The sequence below is a fragment of the Larus michahellis genome, chromosome 8, assembly GCF_964199755.1.
Source record: "Larus michahellis chromosome 8, bLarMic1.1, whole genome shotgun sequence".
Lineage (NCBI taxonomy): Eukaryota > Metazoa > Chordata > Aves > Charadriiformes > Laridae > Larus > Larus michahellis.
Window position 1 is genome coordinate 23,826,199 of NC_133903.1, and position 25,962 is coordinate 23,852,160.

At 43.7% G+C, this 25,962-nt stretch overlaps 2 protein-coding genes across 15 annotated transcripts in view; both read left to right on the plus strand.

The window, feature by feature from the left end:
- The first annotated feature begins 33 nt into the window (after positions 1-33).
- LOC141747936 (uncharacterized) lies at positions 34-12,966 on the plus strand. The gene is made up of 5 exons (XM_074599051.1): positions 34-654; positions 947-1,015; positions 4,691-4,804; positions 5,892-5,948; positions 10,365-12,966. The coding sequence occupies exons 1-5, from the start codon at positions 231-233 to the stop codon at positions 11,168-11,170; spliced, it is 1,470 nt and encodes a 489-aa protein (XP_074455152.1). The 5' UTR covers positions 34-230; the 3' UTR covers positions 11,171-12,966.
- Positions 12,967-15,308: 2,342 nt separating this feature from the next.
- CEP350 (centrosomal protein 350) overlaps positions 15,309-25,962 on the plus strand; it is an 80,937-nt gene continuing 70,283 nt past the window's right edge. For 8 of the 14 annotated variants that reach the window (XM_074599036.1, XM_074599047.1, XM_074599045.1 and 5 more), the window contains exon 1: positions 17,831-18,077. The gene's annotated coding sequence lies outside the window, so the exon portion shown is untranslated. Of the gene's footprint in view, positions 15,537-17,325; positions 17,637-17,709; positions 18,078-25,962 lie in introns of those variants that run through there. The other 6 variants (XM_074599038.1, XM_074599042.1, XM_074599044.1 and 3 more) reach the window with 4 other exon arrangements.

Consider the following 25,962-nt stretch of genomic DNA (forward strand, 5'->3'; position numbering starts at 1 on the left):
CGCGCCGGGCGCTCCCTCATTTTTTTCACTGGAGGGCAGCCTCGGCGCAGCCGGGCGGCGGGACGATCGCTCCCGGACCTCCCTCGGCTTCCTCCGGCCGGGAAGCAGCGCGGCGGCGGCTGGCTCAGGCGGTGGCGGCCCCGCTCCCTCAGCGGGGCGGCGGGCGGGGGAAGGGGGGGCGGTGGTGGGGCGGCGGGGCGCGCGCGGGGCAACGGCGGGGCGCGCGGGCCATGGCGGGCCTCCCGCTGTACCACGTGACGCCGCGGCGCCCCCTCCGCGCGCAGGCAGCGGAAGCGGCGGGTGCTGATCCCGCCCCGCGGCGGGGCCGGCGGGAAGTGAGGTTCGCGGAGCCGCCCCCGCCGCGGGAAGGCGGCAGCTTCAGTCCCGAGCGGCGCGGAGAGGAGGCGTCGGCCGGGGCCGGTCGGGGCAGGGGGCGGCGGCGGCGGCGGTTGCGGCGCCTCGGCGGGGCGGCAGCGGCAGGAGCAGCAGCAGCAGCGGGCAGGATGGTGGGGGGGAGCGACGGGCAGGCTCCGCCTGACGCCACCGAGCTGAAGCGCAGGCGGAAGAGCCCCCGGTTGGCGGCGGCGGCGGCGCGGGAGGAGGAGGCCGAGGCGGAGGCCACGGCCGAGCCCGGCCCCGGAGAGGCGCTGGAGGGTGAGCGGCCCGGGCAGCGCCCCGCGGTGGATCTTGTGGTTGAGGGAGCGGTGGGGCGGCGCGAAGTGGGGCGGGCGGGCTGGCCTTCTCCTCCCCCGCGGCCGCCCTGCCTGCTGGGCAGGGAGGCAGGGGCAGCCCGAGAGGGACCCTCCGGGACAGCCCCGCTGGAAACGCTGGGGTGTCCCAGGGAGCCTGAAAGGGGATGTTAGGCACTCTGGAAGGCTGTCGGGCTAGAGTCTGGTGGGCTTGAGCGGAGCTGCCCGGCCTGTTTCTCACCTGTTTCTCGTTTCAGGAGAGGAGCATCCCTTTGGGAATCCAGACTCCTTGACCCGACCCCCTATAAAAGCGTGTAGAGCGTCAGGTAGGTTGTGACTCAGAGAGGTTACAGTGTGTGCTGAAATGCACAAGACCTGAGGAATATGGAGTTTATTGGGGCTTAGCTCCTTTGCAGGTGTTAGCATGGCTCTTCTGTACAGGTGAGGAAATCCCGCTGCCGCCTTTATTCCATACGTAAAAGCCAGGGAGCACTTCTCCGCCTTCCAAAAGGATCAGTGCATGTAGAGCGCGCCAAAGCCCTTAGGTGACTGTTTTACCTGGTGGATCACTTGGAATAGTATTTTGTCACAGTGTTAAAATGGGGACTGACTGATTTTCCTAACACTGCTTTTTTTTTTTTAAAGGCTGAATTTAAATAAAGCATCTTGAGCTGCAAAAACGGATCGCTGTAAGGCTGTGCTCCGGACGGCGAGCAGCCTTGGGGCTTGCTGTCGGGCAGTGTTGTGTTAGCTCTGTGCGGCACCTTCTTGTTTCTTTAGTTGATGAAAACTGCGTCCCTCTCAAAACTTTGGAGAGGTGCTAACTTTGTGTAGTGCCGTCACGTGGCTTCAGCCTGTCATTCCACCAGAAAACTGCAAACAAATTGTATTTCCTTCCCTTTTAGTCTGTTTTGAGTTGGACTGTATCTGTTGGTATGTGGCAATTCTCAGATGGATGAGTTGGGCTAGCCTAGGACTATTCTCCATTCCCCTTTGTATTCTTGTGACAGGGCTGTCACCAAGCTCTTTTTACAGCTCCAGTGAATGGCTCTAATTATGTGGCATCGCCCTTAAAAAGGGCTGCCAATATTATGCTTCAGAAGCAGAATTTCCAGTAGGTGTGGAAAAAACCTTATCTTGAGGGAGGATGAGAGAGGTTATGGGTATTTCTGCGGGAAAGTACAAAGGTCTAGCTGTGAAAAAAGCTGTGGGAAGTTGTTGCTCCCAAATGATGGCTAGTAGGGTGCTAACATGCTTAGTATTTTGAATGTGGCTGGGCTGCTTTAGGAGGTACGGCTGAGTGGGGTTTTTTTAATGTAGATGTCTCTAAAAATGAGGTTGGGGGGAGAGATGTCCTCCCCCCCTCACTGAACTCTTAACAGTGCTATTTGATTATAGTCACAACAGGCATAAAAGTACGACGTTAAGAGACCCTAATGCTTTATATAGAAGTGAAGGAGTAATTCCCCCCCCCGCCCCGAGAGTCCTCCCACTTCTAGCTATAGAGTATTGGGGTTTTTTCTGCAGAGTTTAGGGAACGCAAGGTCTGTGAGGCAGCGGGACGAGCAGGGTGGATTTTTATAAGGACGTAGTTGTCATGCTTCCCTGAGAGCAGAACGAAAGCAAGACCACAACTGGAGAAACTGGTTCCTGGCTTCTGCTTTGGGGTTTTAAATATAGATTAGGAAACTTGCTTCTAGACTTAAAAAGCTTTAAGAGTCTACAAACCCTGCCTCGAATCAGGCGTCTCCTACATCAATGAGCTAAAGATATGTGTTAGCAATCTCTGTTGAAGTTGTCTTAAAATAGTAGAGTGTATGACTGTGTGGCTTAATTGCAGGCACTAGGTGGTTTTGGCACTCAAGTTTGTGGTGGCTGTAGTTGCTGTGGAACGTTGCAGGCTTATCTCTGTCGAAAAAAGATTGAACCCACAGGGGTAGATACGTACTAGACTTAAAAGAACAAGTTCTACTATGTTAAAATAGTGGCTTTATATTTTGGTTTATAAACCTGTATTTTGTGAACCTTTAGATTTCTAATCCCGTAGATTAAACTGGTGTACGAAATGAGGATAGTAAGAAGATCACTCTCTCTTGGCAGGTGACTGTGCAATAGGTGGCTGGCCAGTAGATTTGAGGTGGATTGGAAAATCCTCACTAGCTGCCTGGGAGGAAGGAATGATCCTTTGGGTAGGATGCTTAAGGCCTTGTAAGGAAAGAACAGGCGTGTCTGAACTGGAATTTATATATATTTCTAGGAAAGTTAAACTTCATAAAGGGGGAGTTCACTTTTCTCTGTAGGGGATGCCATGTGTGCTGTCTGCTTGTTCTAACACTCTTTCTGTTACACAAGGTGCTAATTCACAGTCTGTCTTCATGTGAGAAATAAAGTTGTATATATTTAAATCTTTCTTTTTTACAACGACTTTTAAAAATGCTTTGAGAGACAGAGAGTACTGATCAATGCAAAGAAAAGGAGAGGAATTAAAAAGTGTGGACTGCATGAGTAGCCCTCTTTAGATTCGTAGATCTTTCTGGGTCTTGTGATTACTAGCCACTGCTGCTAGTGAGGTTTTCCTTGCAAAACCTCAGTACATAGTGAAATATTATGGGTATGTTGTTTGGCATTCTTGAAGATCAAGTAATTTGAGTATTTTCATTTTTAGCTTGGTGGGAAGTCAGTCACTTGAGCTTTTTGAGATGGTTTTGAAAATACAATATACCACTCACTATGCGCAAATACTTTACTGCTGTACCTGTGACTTAATGTCTTAGTTTAAAACTTACAGTTTTCTCCTGTGTTTGTGTTTGGCTTTTTTTTTTTCACCCTCTTTTGTATGCTTCACGTGCACTGGCATGCTAAAGTTGCCATAACACATTAGAAAAAGGCTATGTTTTTTCTTGAAGTAAAATTAATAAACACTAGATGGCAAGCTGTGTGTTGCCCTCACGTGTACGGTAAAAGAGCCGTAGAAACACATTAAACCCTGCTAGAACCCAGTACTGTTAAAAGAATAAAAGGGCCCGGTGTGAATGTTACAGAGAAAAAGTTCTATCAGTTGTATTCTTCCCTTTGCTGTTTCATCTGCTCGTGCCATTCAGCTTGATTGCTGTGTTATAGTCTCTGTTCCACAGCTGTACTACAGCTTTCATTCCATACCTGAACTCCCCCCCCTCCCTGCTTGAATCCGGGCCACTGTGTGGTTGCACTTTATCCTTTCAAACCTCTTCTCCCGGTGTTCTGCTTCTGACTGGCTTTCCAGCCCTGACCTTTGCTCTGTGACTCCTGTCACCTTAACAGGGCTTCATTCCTTAAACGTAGTAATATTAACTAAGTTGGGTTTCAGTGCCTGAATGGCTGTGTAATTTGGCAAACAATCTAAAGTTGCTGGTTTAGGTTCTTCCCAGCTGCCTGAGGGAAGTAAATTAGGAGCATAGGTGCCCTAGATTGCCATTATGGTTAATTAGAGAGAGAAAGAGACCCAACTAGAGGATGTCTTGGACTACATAAAAAGGGTTCTATATTTGCTTCTCTCTCTTTTCCCCTCTGCCTAATGCTGTGGAAGACAGCACAATTATTGTTTGTAAGTTGTGTGCCCAAAGCTGTGGGAAGAATTCTCTTTGCTCCCATGCTTGTGTATTCACTAGTTCACACCGAATCCCTTTAGTGTAAGGCATTTCTTGGCTTTTAGCATTTGGTGTCTTGATGTCTGGTTTTTGGGTTTTTTTCCAAGTGTTTTTAAGCCAAGGACTCCTAAAAATAAAATATAAATTAAAAAAAAAAGTGTGTGGTGGTGTACACAGTTATATTTATAGTGAACTCAAATTTACCATAAGCTTTTCGAGTCTTAGTTGCTTTTGGTTAATTTTAAGAAAGTTGTGATGTCTTGGGAAAATCACTGATTTAGATCATGTATGTTCTGAAACCGTCTTGGTCCTTCAGTTTTGTGATAGAAATCCTCTCTTTCTCTCTTATTTTTTTTCTTTTTTGCCTCCTGACAGGCAGTTCTTCAATTAACTTTCTTCAAGAGAATCCAATAAAGGAAAAAGCTTACGACAGTAATGAACCCGAGAAACCCTCAGGCCATCGACCAAACATTCATACACCGTTAAAAGGTAACAACACCAGTCTTATCAGTACCTCTTCTGTGATGTAACAGTTAAAAGGTAACAACACCAGTCTTATCAGTACCTCTTCTGTGATGTAACAAATGATTGCTTAAATGCGCTAAAATGACATTCTTTCAGTTCTGTTACAAAACAGGAAGTTGTTGAGTTGGAACCTGACTGGATGAAGAAATTTTTATAAAAAAAAATTAAAATAAAAATTTCAGGGAAAACTGATTGTAGTATGACAGTCATCTGTTTGGGTGTAAAACCTTAAAGTTAAGAAAGAGCAGTTTTAAACTTTGATAAATACATACCCATCTCTTTTTTTTTTTTTTTTTCTTTTATGGAAGGCAAAACAAAAAGGTAACTAATATCGTACCTCCTTTAAAAACTGTTGTGAGAGTGGATCTTTAATTGCTTCAGGTAAAGCAAAACAAAACTGTTCTTTTTTGAAAAAGATGAGTTACTTTTGACATTAGCAGGGGGAAGCTGACTAAACCAAGTGATTTCAAAGTGAGGGAGCACTTTTTCTGTTCGTTGCTCAAGAGATTTTTCTCGATGTGTGTTACAGAAGCAATAAAGAAACACAATGAGGAAGAAAATAGGGGATACTTTTTAGTCCAGCAGAAGGTAGTTATATTACTACAGATGGGTTGAATACCTCCAAATAGATACACTACGTAAGGGAGGTTTTTAGGAGAGCTGGTAACCGGTCAGTGTGTGAGGTGGGTAGTGGCTTGCGTTCATTTGGTCAGTACTCACACAGTGTTTATGGGAGAGCACTGAAAGCAATTGTGAGCGCAAACTGACACAATAGGAAAAACAGGAAGGACAATTTTGTGTGATATTGGGAAAAGCAGGGTGAAGGGCAAAATTAAGCTCTTTCTGGTAGACAACAATCTATTTCTCCATCTACAGAGGGGTCCAAGAGGCTGTCATATGGCGCAGGCTTGGTTTGGCAGTACAGCATATACTCCTTCCCTAATAACCTTTGAAGATTTCATAGAAAGAGCTAAAAGCATGTATGGCTTGTCTGTCTTATTCTGACCCCTGATGTGGTAACCAAGTTCTTTCACTTGTGCATTGGTTTCAGAAAGAAAGGCTGACTTCCTAGAGAAAAATCAAGAGCATCATACAATTACACCACAGAGTAAGTAAAAAAAAAAAATAGATACCTAGTCTTTCCCTGTAATTAGGTGAAAAGCGCAGAATTCTTTCCTCTGCTTATGGTTTTTCTTGTGCCCTGGGACACTCTGTCTGGGAAGGTGGGAAGGGACTCAGGAGGCAGATCTGAATGGAAGCCGGAGAAGGCAGCGCATGCCAGAGCCCTTCCATGAGGTTATTCCACTCGCTGACCACAGAAAATGACCCACTGGTTTTTTGTTGTGTTTTTTTTTTTTTTTTTTTAATGTTCTTCTGGGTCAGGAAATGAAGTTGACTCATGGGATGATTCGTAAGTGCAGAGTGTGTGCTGGTGGCATTGTGGGGGTGAGCTGAGGAACGGAACAAAAACCAAAACCTTCACCTATTGGTAGCAGTGAATCTTAGATTAGTTTGTACACATCACCTTCCCTTCTAGCCTTTCCCTGAGTAACGGTGGCCTGCTATGATTAAATTAGTTGTCCTAGACTCCTGGAGAGCAGCAGCATTTTTCTTTGCTGGAAAACTCCAGTCTGTTTATCCAATGACCAGTTCATTGTGTATCACATTCTTATCTTTGGTTGTTTTTGTGGATTTGTTGGTTTGGATTTTTTTTTTTTTCCCTCTTGGAAGACTACTTGAAACAAGAAGGAAAAACAAATGTTCTGAATTCTTAGTAGCCTTCCATTCTTAATGTCTCAGCGCTTGTTTCTATCCTGAACAGGTATAAATAAATAAAGTCTTCTAGATCAGAATTGAATTTGGAGAACCCGGGGCGGGTTGTTTGGGGTCTTTTTGAAACCCACAGTGCCTTCTGGAAGAGAAGCTCGTCTTGTGGGAGCTGCTCGTTTGTGAAACGCCTTTGAAAAATGAATTGATGCAGGGAGTTCTCGCTAGTCTGGTATTTTTTCTTTCCTGTGCCAGGCATAATAGGTCCTGCAGGAGTCACCAGTTGTGTGTTGGGTGAAGAACTTTGGAAAATCACTTGAAACACTGAAAGCTTTAAGGTGTCTGCAGAAGTTACGCCTTTTGAGTTAGGCAAGACAAATAATTTGCTTGGCCTTCGTGCAGTTTGTGTTGTAAATAAGGCAAGATTCTCAGGTAGGATAGGATCTGGTTTTAGACTGTTAATTGAAATATTTTTTTCCTTTATGGTATGAATCACAGCTGTCTCCTAAATATGAAACCTAGTCTCTGCAAACAGGGCTACGTTGTGAAATGTTACAGAACTGAGGTGATTTTGATCTGTTAACTCTTAGAAGACTTATATAAGCTTAGCCAATTACAATCTCCATGTCTGTGCCCTGTCGGGGTGGGGGGTTGAAATTACAGAATAGTGTAGCTCATTAAGCCAGTTAAGCTCTGGCTTAAATCAGAGCTACTTTTAGCACCTTCTGCGATTACATTCATCCAGAAACAAGGTTATAGAATTTATTTTAGTGTTCTTGAAATAACTACCGTGTGTTTGTTCAATTTATTCTCAATGGTGTCATTGACACTATCCTAATTTGATTATATATTCTCGAAGAGCCTTCAGCTTTGAACCAGTTGCTGTAGTTCACAAGGAGCCAGAAATTCTCGTGCCTTTTTAATTAACTGACTACATGCAGAAAACGTGCTGACCAATAATTGCACTGTATATATTCATACTGGTCTCTTGGTAAAGTTTTTCATAACACTTTTTTATGGATAATGTCTTTTGTACTTTGCTGTCTGAGCCCATTTAAATAAATAGACCATAAGTATATTTTGAAGTTGAAAGCTTGCATTTTGCTTTAAAAGCACAATTCATCCCAGAAATTGACTGCTGAAGAAGCAGGCCTCTGACCTGAGCTAGACGAAGAGGGGATATGAGACTATGCCTTTAACACATTGCATTGCTTTTGCTACTTATATTTTGCATTATGTTGTTTTTCTAAAATGCCTGTTAATTGAACTTTCATTTTTCTGTCCCTCAAATTCTTGAGCAAAACCAGGAAACTTAGTTGGGATATGGGATACTTATGCAGAAAATAACAGGTTGTTACATCTCTGCCATTTTGTCATCTCGTTCTCGAAATGCCTCCGTTTTTATTTGCGAAACTTTTTCAAGAGTTAAAAATCTTCAGGGGTGATTTGTGATAGGCTGGAGACTTGTGCTTTTTATGCAGGATTGTCAAGACAGCTTAAGAACTGACATTGGGCAAATAGTGTAGATGGAGAGTTTGTCTGCCAGTTGAACGGGACTTCTCCAGATAGTAATAGCGGTGAACATGTAGTTTTCCAGTTGAGTGGGACTCCATAGGATAGTAATAGTGGTGAATGTGTAATTTTCCTTGTTCAAGACTAGCCTTGCTTGAGCACAGGAGTGCAAATGATGCAGAAAAGAACAGAAAGTCCCATACTTGATACAGCCCTACCCGGGATGAGGTCACAGCCTCGCCTTTGCTCCTACTTAGCAGGACTGCGTTCGCTTCCACAAGGTGTTATACAAAGGTGCTTTGTTAAGCTTTGTAGAATTTTGTATGTAAAAGCATGACTAAGAATAGCTTTTAGTTGAAAATAACATGGCTTGGCGATTTCAACTACCTGCTAAATTCCTCACTGGAAGATTAGTTAAAATGGTTGTCTTAGTATTTTTCTCATGTTCCCTTCTTAATCTCTTAACAGGCAGAAGCAAATTTCAAGATCAGTCCAGTATAGAATTGTAGAACTGTTAGGGTTGGAAGGGACCTTAAAGATCATCTAGTTCCAACCCCCCTGCCCTGGGCAGGGACACCTCCCGCTAGATCAGGTTGCTTAGAGCCCCGTCCAGCCTGGCCTTGAACACTTCCAGGGATGGGGCTTCCACTACCTCTCTGGGCGACCTGTTCCAGTGTCTTACCACCCTCATGGTGAAGAACTTCTTCCTAACGCCCAGTCTGAATCGTCCCATCTCTAGTTTTAATCCATTCTCTCTAGTCCTACCATTACCCGACGTCCTAAAAAGTCCCTCACCAGCTTTCTTGTAGGCCCCCTTAAGATACTGGTAGGCCACTATAAGGTCTCCTCAGAGCCTTCTTTTCTCCAGACTGAACAACCCCAACTCTCTCTGTCCTCACAGGAGAGGTGCTCCAGCCCTCTGATCGTCCTCGTGGCCCTTCTCTGGACACGTTGCAGCACGTCCATATCTCTCTTGTAGTAGGTGCTCCAGAGTTGGATGCAGTACTCCAGGTGGGGTCTCACGAGAGTGGAGTAGAGGGGGAGAATCGCCTCTCTCGACCTCCTGGCCATGCTTTTCCCGATGCAGCCCAGGATATGATTGGCTTTCTGGGCTGCTAGTGCACACTGACTAGGGAAGCAGTGCACACTGATAACAGGGAAGCAGTCACAGCCTTTGGCCAAAAATAAGACTTCTGCTTTCACTTCTATTTCATGCATGTGTTACATTTAACCATTTTCATGCCTGTCCAAGTATTAGATTTCCTGGTAGCTGGTGTTAAACTGAGGGTCCTTGCCAGAACGGATGACTTGCTTGCTAGAGCATGTGTTTTCAGCACTAAGGAAGGAAGTGTCTTGTATAATAGGTAACATTTCCACATGAATTTAAGGTCTTCCATCTGTAGTGTTTAGAAGATTTGCTGCCACTGAGGCAGGCCTAGTGGTATTCTTATTTAACAGTTGTGTTGTTGCTGTCCTGATAAAAGTTAGGATATAAAAAAGTAGCACAAGGTGTACAGTTCTTTCCTGTTTTCAGGGAGGCTGGTATATATTGTCACTAATCTTACTGGGAAACTGAATTGAGCCTTATGCTTGTAGTAGGTCCAAAAAGTGTTAATTTAACTGTTCAAATGCAAAACCAAATCAAAATATCTGATATTCTATATGATTCCTGTGCACTGCTTGCTGTGTGTACTCTTTGTGAAGCTGACTCCCAAAGATCGCAAACGTTTTCTGATAGTGTTTATCACCAGTGTTTGAGATGCAAATACTGCTGCAGAAACTATTTTATCCTTATGGGGACAGGGAGGAGAAATAACACAGAAACCATTCTGGTGATGCCAGGTTTTGTATATGTCTTTTTCTGCAGAGCCTCAATGTAGGAAAAAACTTGACCTTTTTTAGAACTGTTTTAAGCTGTTATTTTCATTTGATTAAATAGAGATCCTTTTTCAGAAGAATGTCCAGTTTCTTAGTCAAACTGTCGTGTAAAAATGTCCTTTTTTTTTAATGCTGTTACTTCACTAAGTTGCTAAAGAAGTTCAGTTTGTTGTGTTTTTGGTTTTTTTTTTGTTTGTTTTTTAACTAGGATGTGTTTTTTATGCTCTTCATCTACTGTACCAGTAGCTTGAGAATGGGATGAGTTCATTGAATTCTGCTGTTTCCTGTTATTTTCCTTGTCTAAGTCCTTGTTGACTTCTCATTCCTTTTAAAACATTGTTTTCTTCCTGTTTACCATCCTCTATAGAAAGGAGGAGCAAATCTAAGAGAGGATTTTGCAAGATCTGGACTTTGTTACTCGGTCTGTTAATTAGTATCTTATTGGCTTATGTCCTGTGGAGTGGAATCCCCAGTCTTCTGGATGCAACTTTGTCAAGTAAAGATACTCAAATTCTGCAAGCATTTCGGTCCCGGATGAAGAAACTAAGAAATACTTACCAAAGTCAGGACCCCAATCTGTGGAAAAGAACCCACGTGTTCCTTGAAAAACATCTTAATGCTTCCCATCTGCATTTGGAGCCGGCCATCTTACTGTTCACAGCTGGCCAAGAAGCTGAGAAAGCGCTGAGATGCCTAAGTAATGAGATTGCCGATGCTTTTGCCTTCTCCCAGAATGCTACTACAATCAAAATTAATGGGGCAGACAAAGCCATATTGGATAGTGATGCTGTCAAGCTGGAGGTAGATGATGAGCTCAGCTCTGGGTTCAAAGAAGGGAAGAAGGTGGCAGTGGTGCATCGATTTGAGTTACTGCCTGCAGGCTCCACCTTAATCTTTTACAAGTACTGTGACCACGAAAATGCAGCATTTAAGGATGTGGTTCTCCTGCTGACAGTTCTCCTGGATGAGCAGTCGCTGAGAAAGAGCCTCACCTTGCAAGAAGTTGAGGAGAAAGTCCGGGATTTCCTCTGGGCGAAGTTTACCAGATCAGATGTTCCTAGTTCTTATAATAGCATGGACACAGATAAGCTGAGTGGACTGTGGAGCCGTATATCTCATCTTGTGTTGCCTGTTTGGCCTGAAAAGGGCCTTCCTGTGGAGGGATGCGCATAAAAGTTACTGGAGAGGACTCAGGAAAGGAGGAAGACAGAAAACTTATGTTGCAATGGCTGAACAGGGAAGAACTCACTGTCACTGCTGAGCTCAGGAAGCATACAGTCCTTTCTGTGCAAAGAAATTCCACGAACTGGCAGGGTCGTTTCTGGTAAAGTAACTGGGACTTCTCTAAATCAACTGCAGAACTTGCTGGTTGTTGGTAAGTTGTGTTCAGTGACTTACTCAGGATTGGTGTCCTGCAGCTGGAAGTAAGTGCCCACTGGTGCAGAACCACTCATCGGCTTCCGAAGCTGTCTTGGTTCCCTATTGGCTTTGCTATGAGGAACCTTTTCTGGTGGTGTATAAAGCTGGTATCGTGTTTGACAAGGTAATAGGATGCAAAAACATCACCTTCATCTGCCAGCGTTGCTTACTTTTTTCTTCTAACGTAAGAAAAATCATAAACTGAAAATGATGATAAAGTGATGTGAGTCTAAGCACAAGCATTTTCTTGATCTATTCGATCACAACATAGATGTCAGCTGTCTCTGGTGACTTCTAGAAATGGCAAAATTGCTTGAAAGATTTGTGAGACTTGTAGAGAACCTTTCAGCAAGCATTTCTTCCTTAAATGATACTGCCCCAAACAGTTCTGGAAAGTGAGAAAAGCTGAGGTATGAAGGATTGCTTCATGTTAGTAGTACTGACGTCAGTTAAATAATCCCTCAGCACCTCTTTGCCTCACTGCTTCCAGGAATTCTCTGCTCTTTGTCAAAGTTCTGCAAGTCTTAAAATTTGGAGGGGGAATTGATAAAATGTCAGTCATGTGTGTACTAAAAATCTGTTACAGCTTCTTTCCAAACAAAAGTTTAGGAAGACATAGGTTATTTCTCATTTTAATAAGATAATTATTTTTGCATCAAGAGAATTTATTTATTTGTGGTACTTGGTATCCTAGAAAAAGAACCTTTCTTCATGTGTCTGCATATAACCTGCTGCTTGCTGTATAAGCTTCTAGTGAAGAACAGATTAGCAATGCATGTTTTTAAAGTACATTTTTAAGAGTGCCTCATGCCAAGAATCCCTCACACCAGTCCCTCACACCAGACTAGAAACACGTACTTGTTTCAATTGTAACTATTTTGCATTAAAAAAAAAAAAAGAGAATTGCCGCACTTCCATGTCATTGCTGTTGGTGTATGCTCTTGAACTATTGGTCCGTGTGCATTTGGTTTTATTGAGTATGAAGGAACGCGTGAAGACTGCTCTCAAATTAATAGGACATTTTCTTGTAACAGCTGAGAGATTAATGGCTCTTGGACCCATCCTTTATTCACAAGCCCCTTGAGCTGTCCTGTTGCAAAAAGTCCTTCTTACCCAGGAAAAACTGTTGAGGTGCTGGAGTTTCTGGCTTCTTTGTGCCAGCAAAGGTTTGGGGTGTTACGTGGAATGAACCAAAATCATCTTAAGCATATAAAAGAACACAGTTTGAGACACGCAAAGCTGTGGTCGCTTAAACCAGAGGTGGATTTGTTCTAACCACTGAGAGGCAGCGATGGATAGTGCTTTTTATTTTAATGAGAAGAAATATAAACAGTGAAAAGACATGGAAGTGCTGCTGTTTTGGATGTTTAAGAATAGCTCAGGAAGGAAAAGATGGCATTTACATTTTGGACATTTCACTGGACAAATATTTTTTTAAAAAAAACCAACTGTGACCTATTTCCAAGTGTGTCTTGATAGCATATCTGTTTGTATATTATGTAAACTATTTTAGTAATCGTTAAAAATAAATTTACTTGTTTGTTTTATAAGCTGCTTTAAGATTTGTCCGTTGAATTTTAAGTGGTCAGACTTTTTTTACATATTTAAGATTGTTTCTTTTTTACCTTTGACCAAATATAGATGCCTAAAATACAACCTTTTGCAAAATTTGGAACCTTCAAGAAACTTGAGCGGGGTGGTAGATACTGGGATGCAGATGCATGTATTTGACAGTATCAGGGCTTTCCTTTAACAGGGCACAATGCAGGGAATTCTAATAGCTCTGAACTGTCTTTTACTTGGTGTTCTTGTACTGTTCCTGCTGAAATCAGAACTGAGGAATTAATGATAAGATGTGGTTCACTTGTTTCATTAGCCTAATGTAAGAGTCAGCAACTGACAAAAGGGATGACTTCATTCCTGTTCCATTCCTAGTTGTACAGTCATGTACCTCTGCTGTTGCAAACCAGTGCACCGTGAACTGACTGGAGGGACACTCTTATTAAAAACTAGCTTAGAAAAAAAAAAAGTATATACTTAGCAGAATTGGCAACCACAAAAAAGACTTAAGTTATGTCATAAAAGCATGAGATTCTATGCTCTTAAACTAACGGAACATATGTTTCAAGACAAAATAGGAAGGTGCCTGGAAACTAAAGACTTAATGTTCTACTTCATGTTGTGCCAGACAAAGGAGAATCACTTCGTTGTTGTTGCTGTTAACTGTAGGGAGAGCGAGGTGTATTTCCAAATACATGGTGTCCTGCTTAGCCTGGAAAAATAAATCAAAAGCAAGATGCTGTACACAGTAGCTCCTTCTAGAGGAAAGGGAAGGCTTGGGATTAGAAGACTGTTGAATTACTGTTGAAGAAGTAGTCCTTTTTGTAGCTGTTTGTGGCTTTGTCCTTAAAAGTTATAAAAGTTTCTCAATAAATATCCCCAGGTACATAATGCAGATCTCATTAAGTAACTCCTCCTCAGCCAGAGGTGAAGAGTAATGTCTGTCTGTGTTGCTCAAAGGCAGCTGATTACTATCCTCCTTGTATAATTACTTCATTGCCTGCAGCAAGTGTAGCCATTTGATGTTTTCCAAACTGTAAAATACTTTGGCTTCTTCTAGAGAAATCTCACTTCTGAAGTTGAACTGTCCCTAACTGTCAGCAACTCAGCAAATTAAATAGTCTGTGACAGCAAAAATGTGCTTATATAGAGCAAAGACACTAGGTCTGGCCTTGGGACTGAGAAGGGGATGCTTTCTGTTCTGTGAGCTTACAGCACACAAACTCTGGTCAGAACGCGATCTTTGGGCAGCAGAATCTGCTACGCACCAATTTGCAGACAAAATTTCCAGTATTCTGCAAACTGGGCTGGAAAACAGAGTCAAACTCTCCTTGGGTTGCAAGCAGACACCCGCAGCAGGCGAGAGCCCCCTTGCAGGTAGCCAGCCCATGCAGAAGATGGAGTGTGGCCCCTCTTCTGTTACTCCTGCTGTGCCTTTGTGCACCTGGAGGATGGCGATACCCGTGTTGCCTTCAGCAGTGGATGTTGTAAAAGGGACCTAGGACAATGCCTGGCCCCATCTGTTGTTACCGTGTGTCTCTCACCCTGCTCTGAGTCACGTTGCACTGAGCAGTGGACTTTTGAGCATGCTAAGCAGGTTGGTTAAAAGGACTAATTTTTCCCCCCATTTTTTTCAAAACAACAAAAGCATTTGCTCATTTTCCACAACTTAAAAAAAAAAAAAAAAAGTCATGGTTTTCATATCCTTTTTTTTTTTGAAAAATGTTTTGAACTAATAATTGATCCATTTCAAACTGAATGCAAACGGCAAGGTGAGCTCAGTGTTAAGGTAGGCATAAAAGTATTTGCTGTACAGGATGCAGCTATACACACCATCTGTGTGTGCAATCGCCAGCATGCTGTATTTAGGAAAAAACCTGGTTTTGGAGGTGTGAACAACTTGCCAGATTCTGTGCTAAGGCCCTGTAGCACAGCTGGCAAACCATGAGAACAAATCTGAAGTGATCCCTTTATTTTGTAAGCCCAAACCATGCAGAGAACAATTTTTCATGCATTGTTTCTGCTGTAAGACAAACTGCAAAATCGTAGGAGTACGTAGAAGGAGGGGGGGGGCGTCCTGTAGTCCTCACAGCTGTCCTGTGTCCTGTTTTATTGTCAGCTCCTGACAGTTGGATTTATAATTGAATGCCTGGACAACCTCATTCCATGTCCAACAGGTGGAAGCACCCTTCCCCAAATTCCTCCGTGGCTCTTGGGAGCCACGTCAGTCAAGGAAAGGGGGGAGGGAGTCTGGGGGGCTCGAGCCGATCTTTTGGCTGCAATAGCCAGCTGCCCCTTTCTAATTTTAGAAGGGGTATGCAAGAGTAGTACGGAGTGGAAAACTTTCCAAAGCTCTCTCTTAAAGCTGCAATAACCAAGTTAGTGTAAGATGAGATTGGGGCTCTTTTACTTTTAACTTACTATCTGTCTCCATCCACCACTTTCAGTGCATGGGAAGTGCTTGCTGCGGTTTTCTCCGTTGCTTCGCAGTTTAGTGAGCAGTTCATCAAACTGGAGTGCGTTCAGTTCTTCCTTTTCTTTCAGCTGTGGCTGTTTGCAGGTAAACAGTTTCTTTATTTCTACTGTTAGAGAATTTCACAAGATGATTGGATTACCCATAAGAATGTCTTTCTCTCTTCTCTTTTTGTGGGATGTTTGCCTGTCAGAGCTTTATGCCCATTGGTAGGGAATCTTTGAAAAAGTAATCAAAAGTTTTACAATTAAGTTCCACTGACAGATACAGAGAATAAATAAAGGCATGTAGAAGCAAAAGCAGTAGACAAACATTTGCCTTTTAATTTTATTTGACTGACTGACAACAAATGATTTTCATGTTTGAGAAAATCCTAATGTGATGCCTTATTTGCGTGAAGATGAAAAGGAGGAGCATGAAACTAGATTAACTGCTTCCAAGCAGAAAAGAGCAACTATGTTTAAAAGCATAATTAAAGAGGTATTGCATTACAAAAGTGCTGAATAATGTAAATAGGCTGCCGATCCAGCAATATTAAGCAGTAAATTTAAGCAAACACTAGGTGATGACAGGGAATGTAATAATTTAATTTGCCCCAGTCTGTGATCAGGGATCCCATACACTGTAGTAATACTGTTTTCATTGACTGAATTTGTCATTATTATTATTTAGTCTTCTGCATTTGGGAGGAGCAGGTTTGCCCTCTGAGGACTCAGGCGGGAATTAGGCACTACTTACCACTTTTTCCCACTGGAGCTGTGCTCATCTTTCGGTGTTCACATATTTATTTTTTTTTTTTCCGCTCACCTGGCCTAACAAAATCATTTTCAAAAGTTTAACCACTAACATCTCAAGCTTACCTCTTGTTTCAAAGGAAGTATACTTACGCTGGAAAATATACTCTGTAATTAGTCTGTGTATGTAAAAGAGCCAAATTAAGGTTAGATGGGTATCCTGTAATTGTGACATGATTAAGTTCTGTGTTGCCTAAGCTTCCCAGCTGTGAAGGTCTCAGTGTTTAGGGTGTTTTTGTGTGGTGTTCCCATATTGGAATAATTTGTATGCAAAATGTTGACCATTCACAAGAAGAGAGGCCACGCAAAAATATTTTAGTCCTTTTTGATTAAGAAAAAAAAAGCCAAAAAAAAAAAGCTCCAGCAGTTTTAGTGAACCTTTAGTGGTGGGGTTGGTAACTCTCTGCCCCCGTGCTCCCCCAAGAAATTTGGCATCTGTAGTCAAACAATCGTACTAATGACTGAAAACCAGACTCTGGTGAAGTTGTAGACAAGCCCTGAAGGAGACATTCCCAAAATAACTGTAGGAAGAATTTCTGTTTTACTATTCTAATAAGTTTCCTTCTTCAGTGGAAATAATCTTGTTATAGCTGGATAACATCTTAGACCTATTTTTTGAAACGTGGGTGGTTTTAATGCATCTTTGGGGTGGAATCTATGCAATAGAAGATAATATACTAACAAAAACTCTTCCGGGTTTATAATGACTGTTAAAAGTGAAATTAAGCCGGGGGTAGTCAGTCATCTCTGTGAAGTTTTGCAAATGTTGTTCATTTGAACTCAAATTTGGCAACTGGGAGACTGTAATCAGAGCTGCTTTCATTTTGAAAAATAATAAAAAAAAAATTATAAAGATGACTTAGCTATGAATACAAATGACTAAAAAGTGGTGCCCTAGTTTCGACTGGAGCTGCTTTAGGAATGCCAGCATCAGCGCTGGCACTGCTCTGCAGCCGCCGTTTAATAAACATTGCGAAGTCCTGTTCTTGCATCAAAACCGAGAGCTGTGCCGCAGCTCTTTATTTTGACACGATTTGCATGTGGACTGACCCGACAAGTCAAGCCTGCACAACCCGGAGGGTGGGGGGGGGGAAGAAAGCTTTGAGGAAAAAGTGGAAAATGATGTTTTTACTGAGGCCGGGGGAGGGTCTGGCGCCCAGAGAAGTGTGAGGACTGGAACCTCCCCGGCCCCTGGGGTGACAGGAGGCCCGGCGGGAGGCCCTGGCCGCCCCCGCCCCGGGGCCTGGAGCCGCCGCCGGCCGCCTCACCCGGGGCCAGGCGCGCCGTTGCGTGGGTTTCCCGGCCACCATGAAAGCTGCGCTCGGCCGGCGCCGCCCTCAGCCCTTCCCGCCGCCCGGGCTGCGCTCCTCAGCCCGGCCTCGGCTTCAGCAAGGTAGGCGGGTTGCGGGGCTCCGCCGCCGGGCTGCTGGCGGATGCGGCGCGGGGAAGAAGCGCGCCAGCCGGCTGAGGCGCTCGGGGAGAGAGGCCTCGCCGCACCCAACATGGCCGCCGGCGGGGATGAGGCGGCGGGGAAGGGAGGCGGCGGGCCGCTGCCATGTTGGAAAGGTCGGTGGCGGGCCGGTTCTCGCGAGACTTGGACGGACGCTCCCGCCCTGCCCCGCGCCGCCGCTCTCGCCGCCGCTGCCGCTCCGCGTCAGTCGTTGGCCGGTAATGGCGGCGGGCTGGTGTCGCTGAAGGGGCTGCGCGCCGGCGGGCAGCGGAGCCGGGCTCGGGGCGCCGCCAGCTCCCGCCGCCCTTCTCTCCGCTTCTTCTGCGGGATGTGCCGGGACCTGCCTCCGGGGCGGCGGGCGTCGATCGCCGCCGTCGCCACCAGGTGAGGAGGCGCCGGGAGCGGCCCGTGCCGCCGCCGCCCCAGGCTGCGCTCGGCCCGGCGCCGCTGGCGGCTGCCCTCCTGCAAGGGGCCGGGGCGCCGAGCGAGGTGGAGCCGAGGCGGGGCCGGCGGCGGGGGCCGGGTTCGGCCGCTCGCGGGGGTTCGGCGGGCCCGGCCGGCGGCCCGGCGCTGCTGTCGGCTGTCACTTGGTTCGGCCTCTGCTGGCGCCGCCGGGCTCCGATGTCCTCTGCTGTACCCGTCTTATCCGTTAAGTCTCTTTCTAGTTTTGTTTTCTACTGCTTGTTGTATCGGGGGGTAGCGGAGGAAGGGAGACGGTAGGGGAGCTCTAGTTTCACTGTTGTCTTTTCGCCTTGTAAGGGAAAACCGCCGAAACCGGGTTTTTTTGGTGAAGCTCCGGGTCGCTGTCCGCGTCCCGGGCCGGGCACGGCTGGCACCCGCCGTCCTCCGAAGCCGCCCCGTTGTCAGGCGACTGCCGGCGCTTTTAAAGTTTAAATGTAGGCTGTGGTTGTGCTTCCTGCGCCGGGACGGGGGCTGGCCGGGCTGCGGGAAGAGGCCGGGATCGCTCGGCGTCTGCCTGCTGAAAGTGCTTCTTACATCCCTGGGTAACATCTGCCCCAAGCGTTTTCTGACTTCATTGGTGCCATTCATTTGGGCTGTTGTTGGCATAAAGGTTTTTATACTAGTATGACTGGGGCCTTTTTTTTTTTCTTTTCCGTGGATGCAGTTTTCTGCGATATAATGCCTACTGTTGATGTAGTTTTTCTGGAATAATTTATCTCTTTCTGTCTTTGGATGTAAGCTGTGTTTCAGCAACCAAGCCTCCTGGCACGTTGTGTACGTATGTGCCTATAGATGTTTATGTGTCAAATAGCTTCACTGTGTAGTTGAACGATCCGGTGTCTTGCAATTGAAAATTTACAACTTGATAGGTCAGTTCTGTATTTTTATCATCTTAAACTACTTCATAGGGCTACAGAGCGTACAGGCTTGAAAACTCATTCAGGAGTCTACGGTGACCAAAAGTGTAGTACTTGTGGGATGAACGTGTATGGAGCTGTAGGCGGTCAGGCACTTGTTTGTTGTGTTCCATGTGAACTCACAATGTTCTGTCAGACTGTCAGCATGGACAGACTAGGTTATGTGAACTGCTTGCTCTTTTTGTATAGTTCTGGTTGCTACAACAGTTTCATGAGGTAATGCTTTAGATAATTAAATGCAACTAAAGGTGTGGCCACGCAAACACTGTAAACTGTTGAAGGCTTCAGTTTCTGTGAGTGACGCTACCTTAAACAAAGGTACGCTGCATCCACTAAACACAGCGACTTATTTTACGTTGTAATGACACATTTCTATAAGGGGCCAGGGTACCGCGGAAATTATACTGCTGATTGATGTACATGCTCTGGTAGACTCCCTAGGCTAGGTGTGGCTGCAACTGAAAGAACGCGACTTTAGAAGCTATAAAACATTTTGTTTGCGTGAATTTGTTTTACTGAACTGGTGCATAGTTTAAGGTTGCCACTGTACCATTGGGAAGACTTTATAAATATAACAGTCCCAATGTGGATGGTGTCTTTCATGTCTCGGAATGACTTCATCGGCAGTTTCTGCCACCATAGTAAAAGCATCCCTTAAATTGGGGATTAGTCCAGTCTTGGAATTCTACTCTGAAGGTTTTGTTGACTCAGGTATAATGATTTTTCTGCGTCTCCTTGCACCCCCCTACCAGACTGCTTATTTCTGCTAGAAAGTTATGTTGTATCAAACACGCTTGTGTAGAAAACCGTTAATGTGATTAGTCTCATTGACTTCAGTGTGCCCGGAGGAGGCAGTAGTCCCATGAAGTTAGGCATGTGTTTGGAATCAGGGGTATTAGTGCACGTAGTGGTAGATCTATTTTCTCTTGCTATAGCCACAGCAGTTAGGTGAAGCTGCACAATGTAAGGTGAGTTTTACTGCTGCTTCTCTTCCCCCACTTTGACTAGTTCTGGCATTGACTGTACAGCAGCCTGGTTCAGTTTGATAAACTGGTAGAAAACTAACCCAACAAAAAAAAAGAAAAAGTAAATAATTTTCTGCTGGGTTAGTGAGTTGAACTCTCTTGTGAGTCAATCAGATGAGCACTGCATCTATCACAGAGGAGTGGCAAGATTGCTGGGGAAGGTAGGGAGGAATATAGGCATTCCTTCATCACTGTCAAGGTGCTAAATCTGCTCAGCTTTACCTTAGAAACATCAGGAGCATGACTCTCTTGTCAGTACAGCAGCACTGTTTGAACTGTGCTACTGATGTACTTAAACTGATAAAATTCATGATATTCAAACAAATATAAGAACAGGTATAGTGGCATAATAATGATAACAGAAGGGGTTTGGTAGTTGAGTGCAGAGAGACAACTTTCCCCGTACAGTTAATGTATTAGGCATGTGGCTGGATCAGAATGTCTGAGTGTAAAATTTATCCATAGATGTAAGTGCTTGGAAGATTTATGTGTATCATTGTGCTAATGATATAATAGACTTTAATGGACTACTTGATTGAGAATAAAATTACTTGTATGCGTAAGGCTGAAATCTTTGTCAATATACTGGAGAAAGAATAGAGCAAATAAATTAACTAATCAATTTATACTAGGTCAATTGAAACTTACTGAATGCTAACAGAAATTCTGGCTGTGTTTTAGCTTTGTAATAGCACTTCTCACTGAGGGCAGAATTTCACACTAAGTCTGATCCATGGCAATAAAGTGTAAAAGTTTAAAAACAGTTACAATTTTCTCTGCTATTTTCCAGTCATATTAGCATGATGTGTTATGTTTGCTAATAGCAAATATATCGGGTGCATTTGTCATACTGGAACAGGAAAGTCTGGATTTTTAGGGTTTAGGCACTTACAACATTTAGTGGGATGGAATTATTTAAATTTGAGAAAATATTTTATTGCTGTTTTTAGCTAGTTCAAGAAAAAGTGCTCTCAGCAGAGTCCTTGTACCAGTGTTTGTAATGCCAGGTCAGAGACAGCACTGGTGGTCACTGTTCTGTTTGCTGTGGGGTTTTGTTGTGGGGTTTTGCTCTGTGGTTTTGTTTTTTTTTAATGTCTCATCTTGTTAATGAGACGTCTTTCAGACACTACTTCTGAATGCAATTTCAGAGCAAAGGCATCAAACTTGAGAAACGGACATTTTGAACATTTTTCCCTTAAGTTTTCATGCACTTCATTTTGCTTTGGAAGAAAATAGGGATCAGTCTGCAGTTGACACAGCTGTGGATGAAGTTGCTGCTCTGCTCGTCTGTCCTTGGTATTGTTGAGCAGCTGAAAGCTGTTGTCTTAGACTCTCAAAATTGGTGTGTCTGGTTCTTGTACTTGGCTGAGAGGATTGCTGTAAGTTCTAAGAAGACTCCTGCAAAGTGAAGTGTTCTTTTGAGATGAGACAGGACTTCCTGGAGAATTTAAACATATTCTGCTGAATGGATTTATTATAGGCTGCAAAAATTGAAATCTTCCAATGTGCAGTTTCTAGTAACTGGAGATGGAAGGAGTGAACTTTTGTTTTGAAGGCCAAGGAAACAAATGCAGGAGTATTTTATTTATTATTGAAACTAGGGTATGGTGCCTATTTTCCTTTGTGTCATAAATGCAAAGATCTTTGAAGTGAAAGAAAATACAGAACTTATGAATGGATAGGCAACCCCTCGTGTGCGTCTCTTTAACAAATGGATGCATTCTCTGTTCCTCTGTACTCTGATTTCCTCACGAACAATGAATCAAGTTACACTAGCTGTCACAACATTCGTTTCAATAGATTTCCTCAGAGTACCTCCTAGCATGTGATGCAGCAGAGTAAGACATTCGGTGCGTTTTACTTTCAGTAAAACTACTAATCCATTTTTTAGTGCTGGGTTTTTTTCATCACTTTTACATCACTTGTGATGAGGCAGAGACACTTTTGCAAGTTGCCATATCTTCTCATAGGAGAAGGGCGTTATGAATGTCCATCCTCAGTGTACAGTTATAGAGAATCAAATTCAATAATGTTTCATTTATAGAAAAACCTTCACTATAATTTGGATGCAAATTTAGTAGCTGACCGATGCCAGTAATTTAATCTTAGAGCTTATGAAACACATTCGTATTTTTCTACTATGTTTTCTGACATTTGATGGATATATGGCTGTTGATGTCATTTATCTTCCTCGTTAACAGTTAGAGGTAGTGACATGTGCTTTGAAATTCTTTACAGCTTTTCTATCTGCAAGTGTGTGGTATATCTTGATTGCTCATTTTTTCTGTACTACCTTAACATCCCTAAAAGCTTTTTTATGTTTTTCTAGCTTAAGACATGTAAAATTTTATTGGTACGTTTCTTTTACTTCAGAAGCTTTTTTTGGTTTTCATTATTTTTTTCCCAAGTCATAATGATTGGAATGTGAGTTCTTCTGGTATATTTACTGTTTGTATTACAAGACAAAATACTGAATATTATCTAAAATTTTACTCATTCAGAGCAGCTAACGTTCGCAAGCTCCTTGGGCATTGTTGGTGTTTGTTATTTCCATTTTTTCCAAGTTTTTCTTGAATCAGCTTTACATTGTTGTGTCCATTGTCATTGCATACAGTCTCGCTCTTGGCATGCGATGCAATCTGGACCAGTAAAATATTTCTAAGTCAAATAATATTATAAGCCAGTCAGATTAAATACCAGCCAAACTACCTATGAAGGCTCAGCACCATCAGAAGAAAAATCCCCAACTTTGTAGCAGAAATAATTTTGGAGGAGCAAAACAGAGATTAGATTCGAGATAATGTGGTGGAGAAGTGTTAAGATGAAGTTTGTGTCCGTGAAGCATTGTGCAGTTGAGTTATACTTGGCTTTCGAATATTAACTTCCTTTCAGAATCTTTGCCCCTGAAATACATTTCATTTGAAGGCTTATTATATAAAAAGCATTGAAAGAAGGTGCGGGGGGGCCCTGTCTGATTCTGCAGAGTCGGCTATAGATTCTGGAGACGTGGCGTTTTTTTGACAAATACATCATGCATTTGTTTGTTGCGCTGAAACTTGTCCTCAGCCTGAGGAAGGTCAGTAAGTCACCTGCATCTAATTGCGGTGAGAGACAAAAGTTTTCTCAAAATGTTGAGGAAAATAAAAAGCATTTTATCAAAAGCATTTTAGAAGCCCATAAACAGAACCAAAAAAAGTCTTAGAACAATGTATTATGGATATTTTTAGCACTTGTTTAAATGGGATAATGCAATATGGTAAAAGCTCAGATTCCATAAAAACGAGTAGGTAAAGGTATTTGTATTCCAGGCTCAAGCATATCATCATAAATCGTATTCTGTGGTATTTGAGGAGACATGGAAAGTGTTTCTGACATCTTTAAATAAAAATTCCATCACTTTCAGTGGGCTGGCTCAGAAAAAATTGTTTGTTTGACTAAGTTGGATTGTGTCTGTCCACCTGTGTATGTCTGTTATTGCAGAAGTGTAGCTGCACAGACAGGAGCTCCAGAGGGTCTTTAGGATTCAGAAGTCAACTTTGAATTATTTGTACCTGGAAAACAGGAAAAAAACATCCCTAAAACCTCTATGCCCATTTCCCCCATGAACAAGTAGTCTGTGCTGTGCGAGGCGTGGGTGCAGTGGGACACACTGCAGCAGGGCATATAGACTCCTGTGGTGCCCTTGAGCTCCAGTGGTATCTCCACGGTTAAGAAGGTGGTGATGGGAATGGTTCTTGTTTTCCCCAGTCCCACTCACTGTCCTTGAGGTAAAGGCAATAGCAGCTTCAAGCATTTGCTCTTGGGACTCAACTGTAGATTATGATACGTGACAGCAGCTAGTTCAGGATTGGGACTGATCCAGCTGTTCCCCAGTGTTTCCATTCCATCTCATGCTTGCACAGAGTTTGTAGCTTATGGCACAACATAGCTAAAACTGATAAAGCAAAAAGAACAAAAAAGCTACTCTCAGATTTTACAATGTTCCCAGTTCACTTCACTTTGCCACATAATCCCATTGACTTTCTGCCTGAATAAGGCAAGAGAGACCAAGGCATAAAGAAAGGAAAAGGTGGCTTCTTTTGTTGGCACTGCTGCTTATGGGGAAGAGTGGCTGGAAAGCTGCCCAGCAGAAAAGGACCTGGGGGTGCCGGTGGACGGCCAGCTTAACATGAGCCAGCAGTGTGCCCAGGTGGCCAAGAAGGCCGACAGCATTCTGGCTTGTATCAGGAACAGCGTGGCCAGCAGGAGCAGGGAAGTGACCGTGCCTCTGTACTCGGCACTGGTGAGGCCTCACCTTGAGTACTGTGTTCAGTTCTGGGCCCCTCTGTACAAGAGGGACATAGAAGTGCTGGAGCATGTCCATAGGAGAGCTACCAGGCTGGTGAGGGGTCTGGAGGCCAAGCCATATGAGGAGAGGCTGAGGGAGCTGGGCACGTTTAGCTTGGAGAAGAGGAGGCTGAGGGGAGACCTCATTGTCCTCTACAACTACCTGAAAGGAGACTGGAGAGAGGTGGGTGTTGGCCTCTTCTCCCAGGTGAATAATGACAGGACCAGAGGAAATGGTCTGAAGCTGTGGCAGGGGAGGTTTAGATTAGATATTAGGAAGAATTACTTTACTGAAAGAGTGGTCAGGCACTGGAACAGCCTGCCCAGGGAGGTGGTTGAGTCACCATCCCTAGGGGTGTTTAAGAAACGTCTAGATGTGGCACTTCAGGGCATGCTCTAGTGGCAGAGATTGTAGGTTGTTTGGTTGGACTTGATGATCTCAAAGGTCCCTTCCAACCATGAAGATTCTATGATCCTTATTGTAGTTTAAACTGTGGGAAGTGCTGGCCTCATGCACTGTATACCCAGTTTGTAGCAAAACCTGCCACTTTGGGGATTACGCATTTAAAAATATCCCATAGAAGTCAATATTAATAATTTGTTTCTTTCCCTACCGTTAGCAAAACTTCTTTTGTGGTATCCCTTTCATTTGGTATTCCTTGTGTTTTTATGCGAAACAAAGTCTTGAGGAATACTGTTCCCTGTACATACCGATGTGGGATCTCTTGCTCACATTTTCTGCCGTCTCTGCATCTGTATGATTCAGTTTCCTCTCCCATTTCCTTGTTTCAGTGCCATGACTTCTGAGTTTTCTCTTTCCTTATCTTAATGAGGCTGTGCTAAGAAAAAAATCATACTGAGGATGCTTGGAAAAACCTTGCAATTGGGCCAGTATACCAGTTTATTTTCTTCCTTTTTGCCATTCTCTATGCTGTTTTTTTCTAAGGCTCATTCTGTTTCTTTCTCCTTCCTGTCTTTCTCCATTCTCTTCCTTTTTATGTCCTGCTTCTCTCACCACTTTTCTTTCTCCTTTTCCCAGCCCTGTTTTTCATCTCTTCACATTTTTGTTGTGCCTTTGCTAAGCATATTCTACTTTCGTATCTCCCATTCCTTTTGAAATGTCCTTTTACTATGTTGACTTGTTATTTTATTATCTGTTGTACCTTTCAATGCCATCCTTGGTATGTTTGGTAGTAAATGTAGACCTGGTTTCTCATCTTACCTTTGTATTCGTCAGTGGTTTTCTCTTTGTTTCCATTTCCTCCTTTCTGGTGTGTTTTCATGCACGTTCTGATCTGTCAGTTCTCTTCAGTGTCTTCCTGTAGGAACAATGTTTATGGAAGACAGTGACGGTTGTGTTGCGTGTCCATCCCCACCTCCAGTTTCTTCCAGGAGTTCGGAGCATATCCTTTCCGTGCTAGTTTTCTCTGAGGTCCTTATCTGCAGCAATTCTGCTGTGCTTCCTCTTGTGTGCTTTTTAGGTTTCTTGCCTTGGACAAACGAGTGAAGGATGAGATGGGCACTTGAGGTGGGATTGAA

Bases quoted from the DNA above. Each gene is read 5' to 3' on its own strand.
- LOC141747936 (XM_074599051.1), top strand. From the start codon at position 231: ATGGCGGGCCTCCCGCTGTACCACGTGACGCCGCGGCGCCCCCTCCGC. The intron at 4,805-5,891 runs GTAACAACACCA...CATTGGTTTCAG, and splicing joins CATTCATACACCGTTAAAAG to AAAGAAAGGCTGACTTCCTA. The intron at 5,949-10,364 runs GTAAGTAAAAAA...CATCCTCTATAG, and splicing joins TCATACAATTACACCACAGA to AAAGGAGGAGCAAATCTAAG.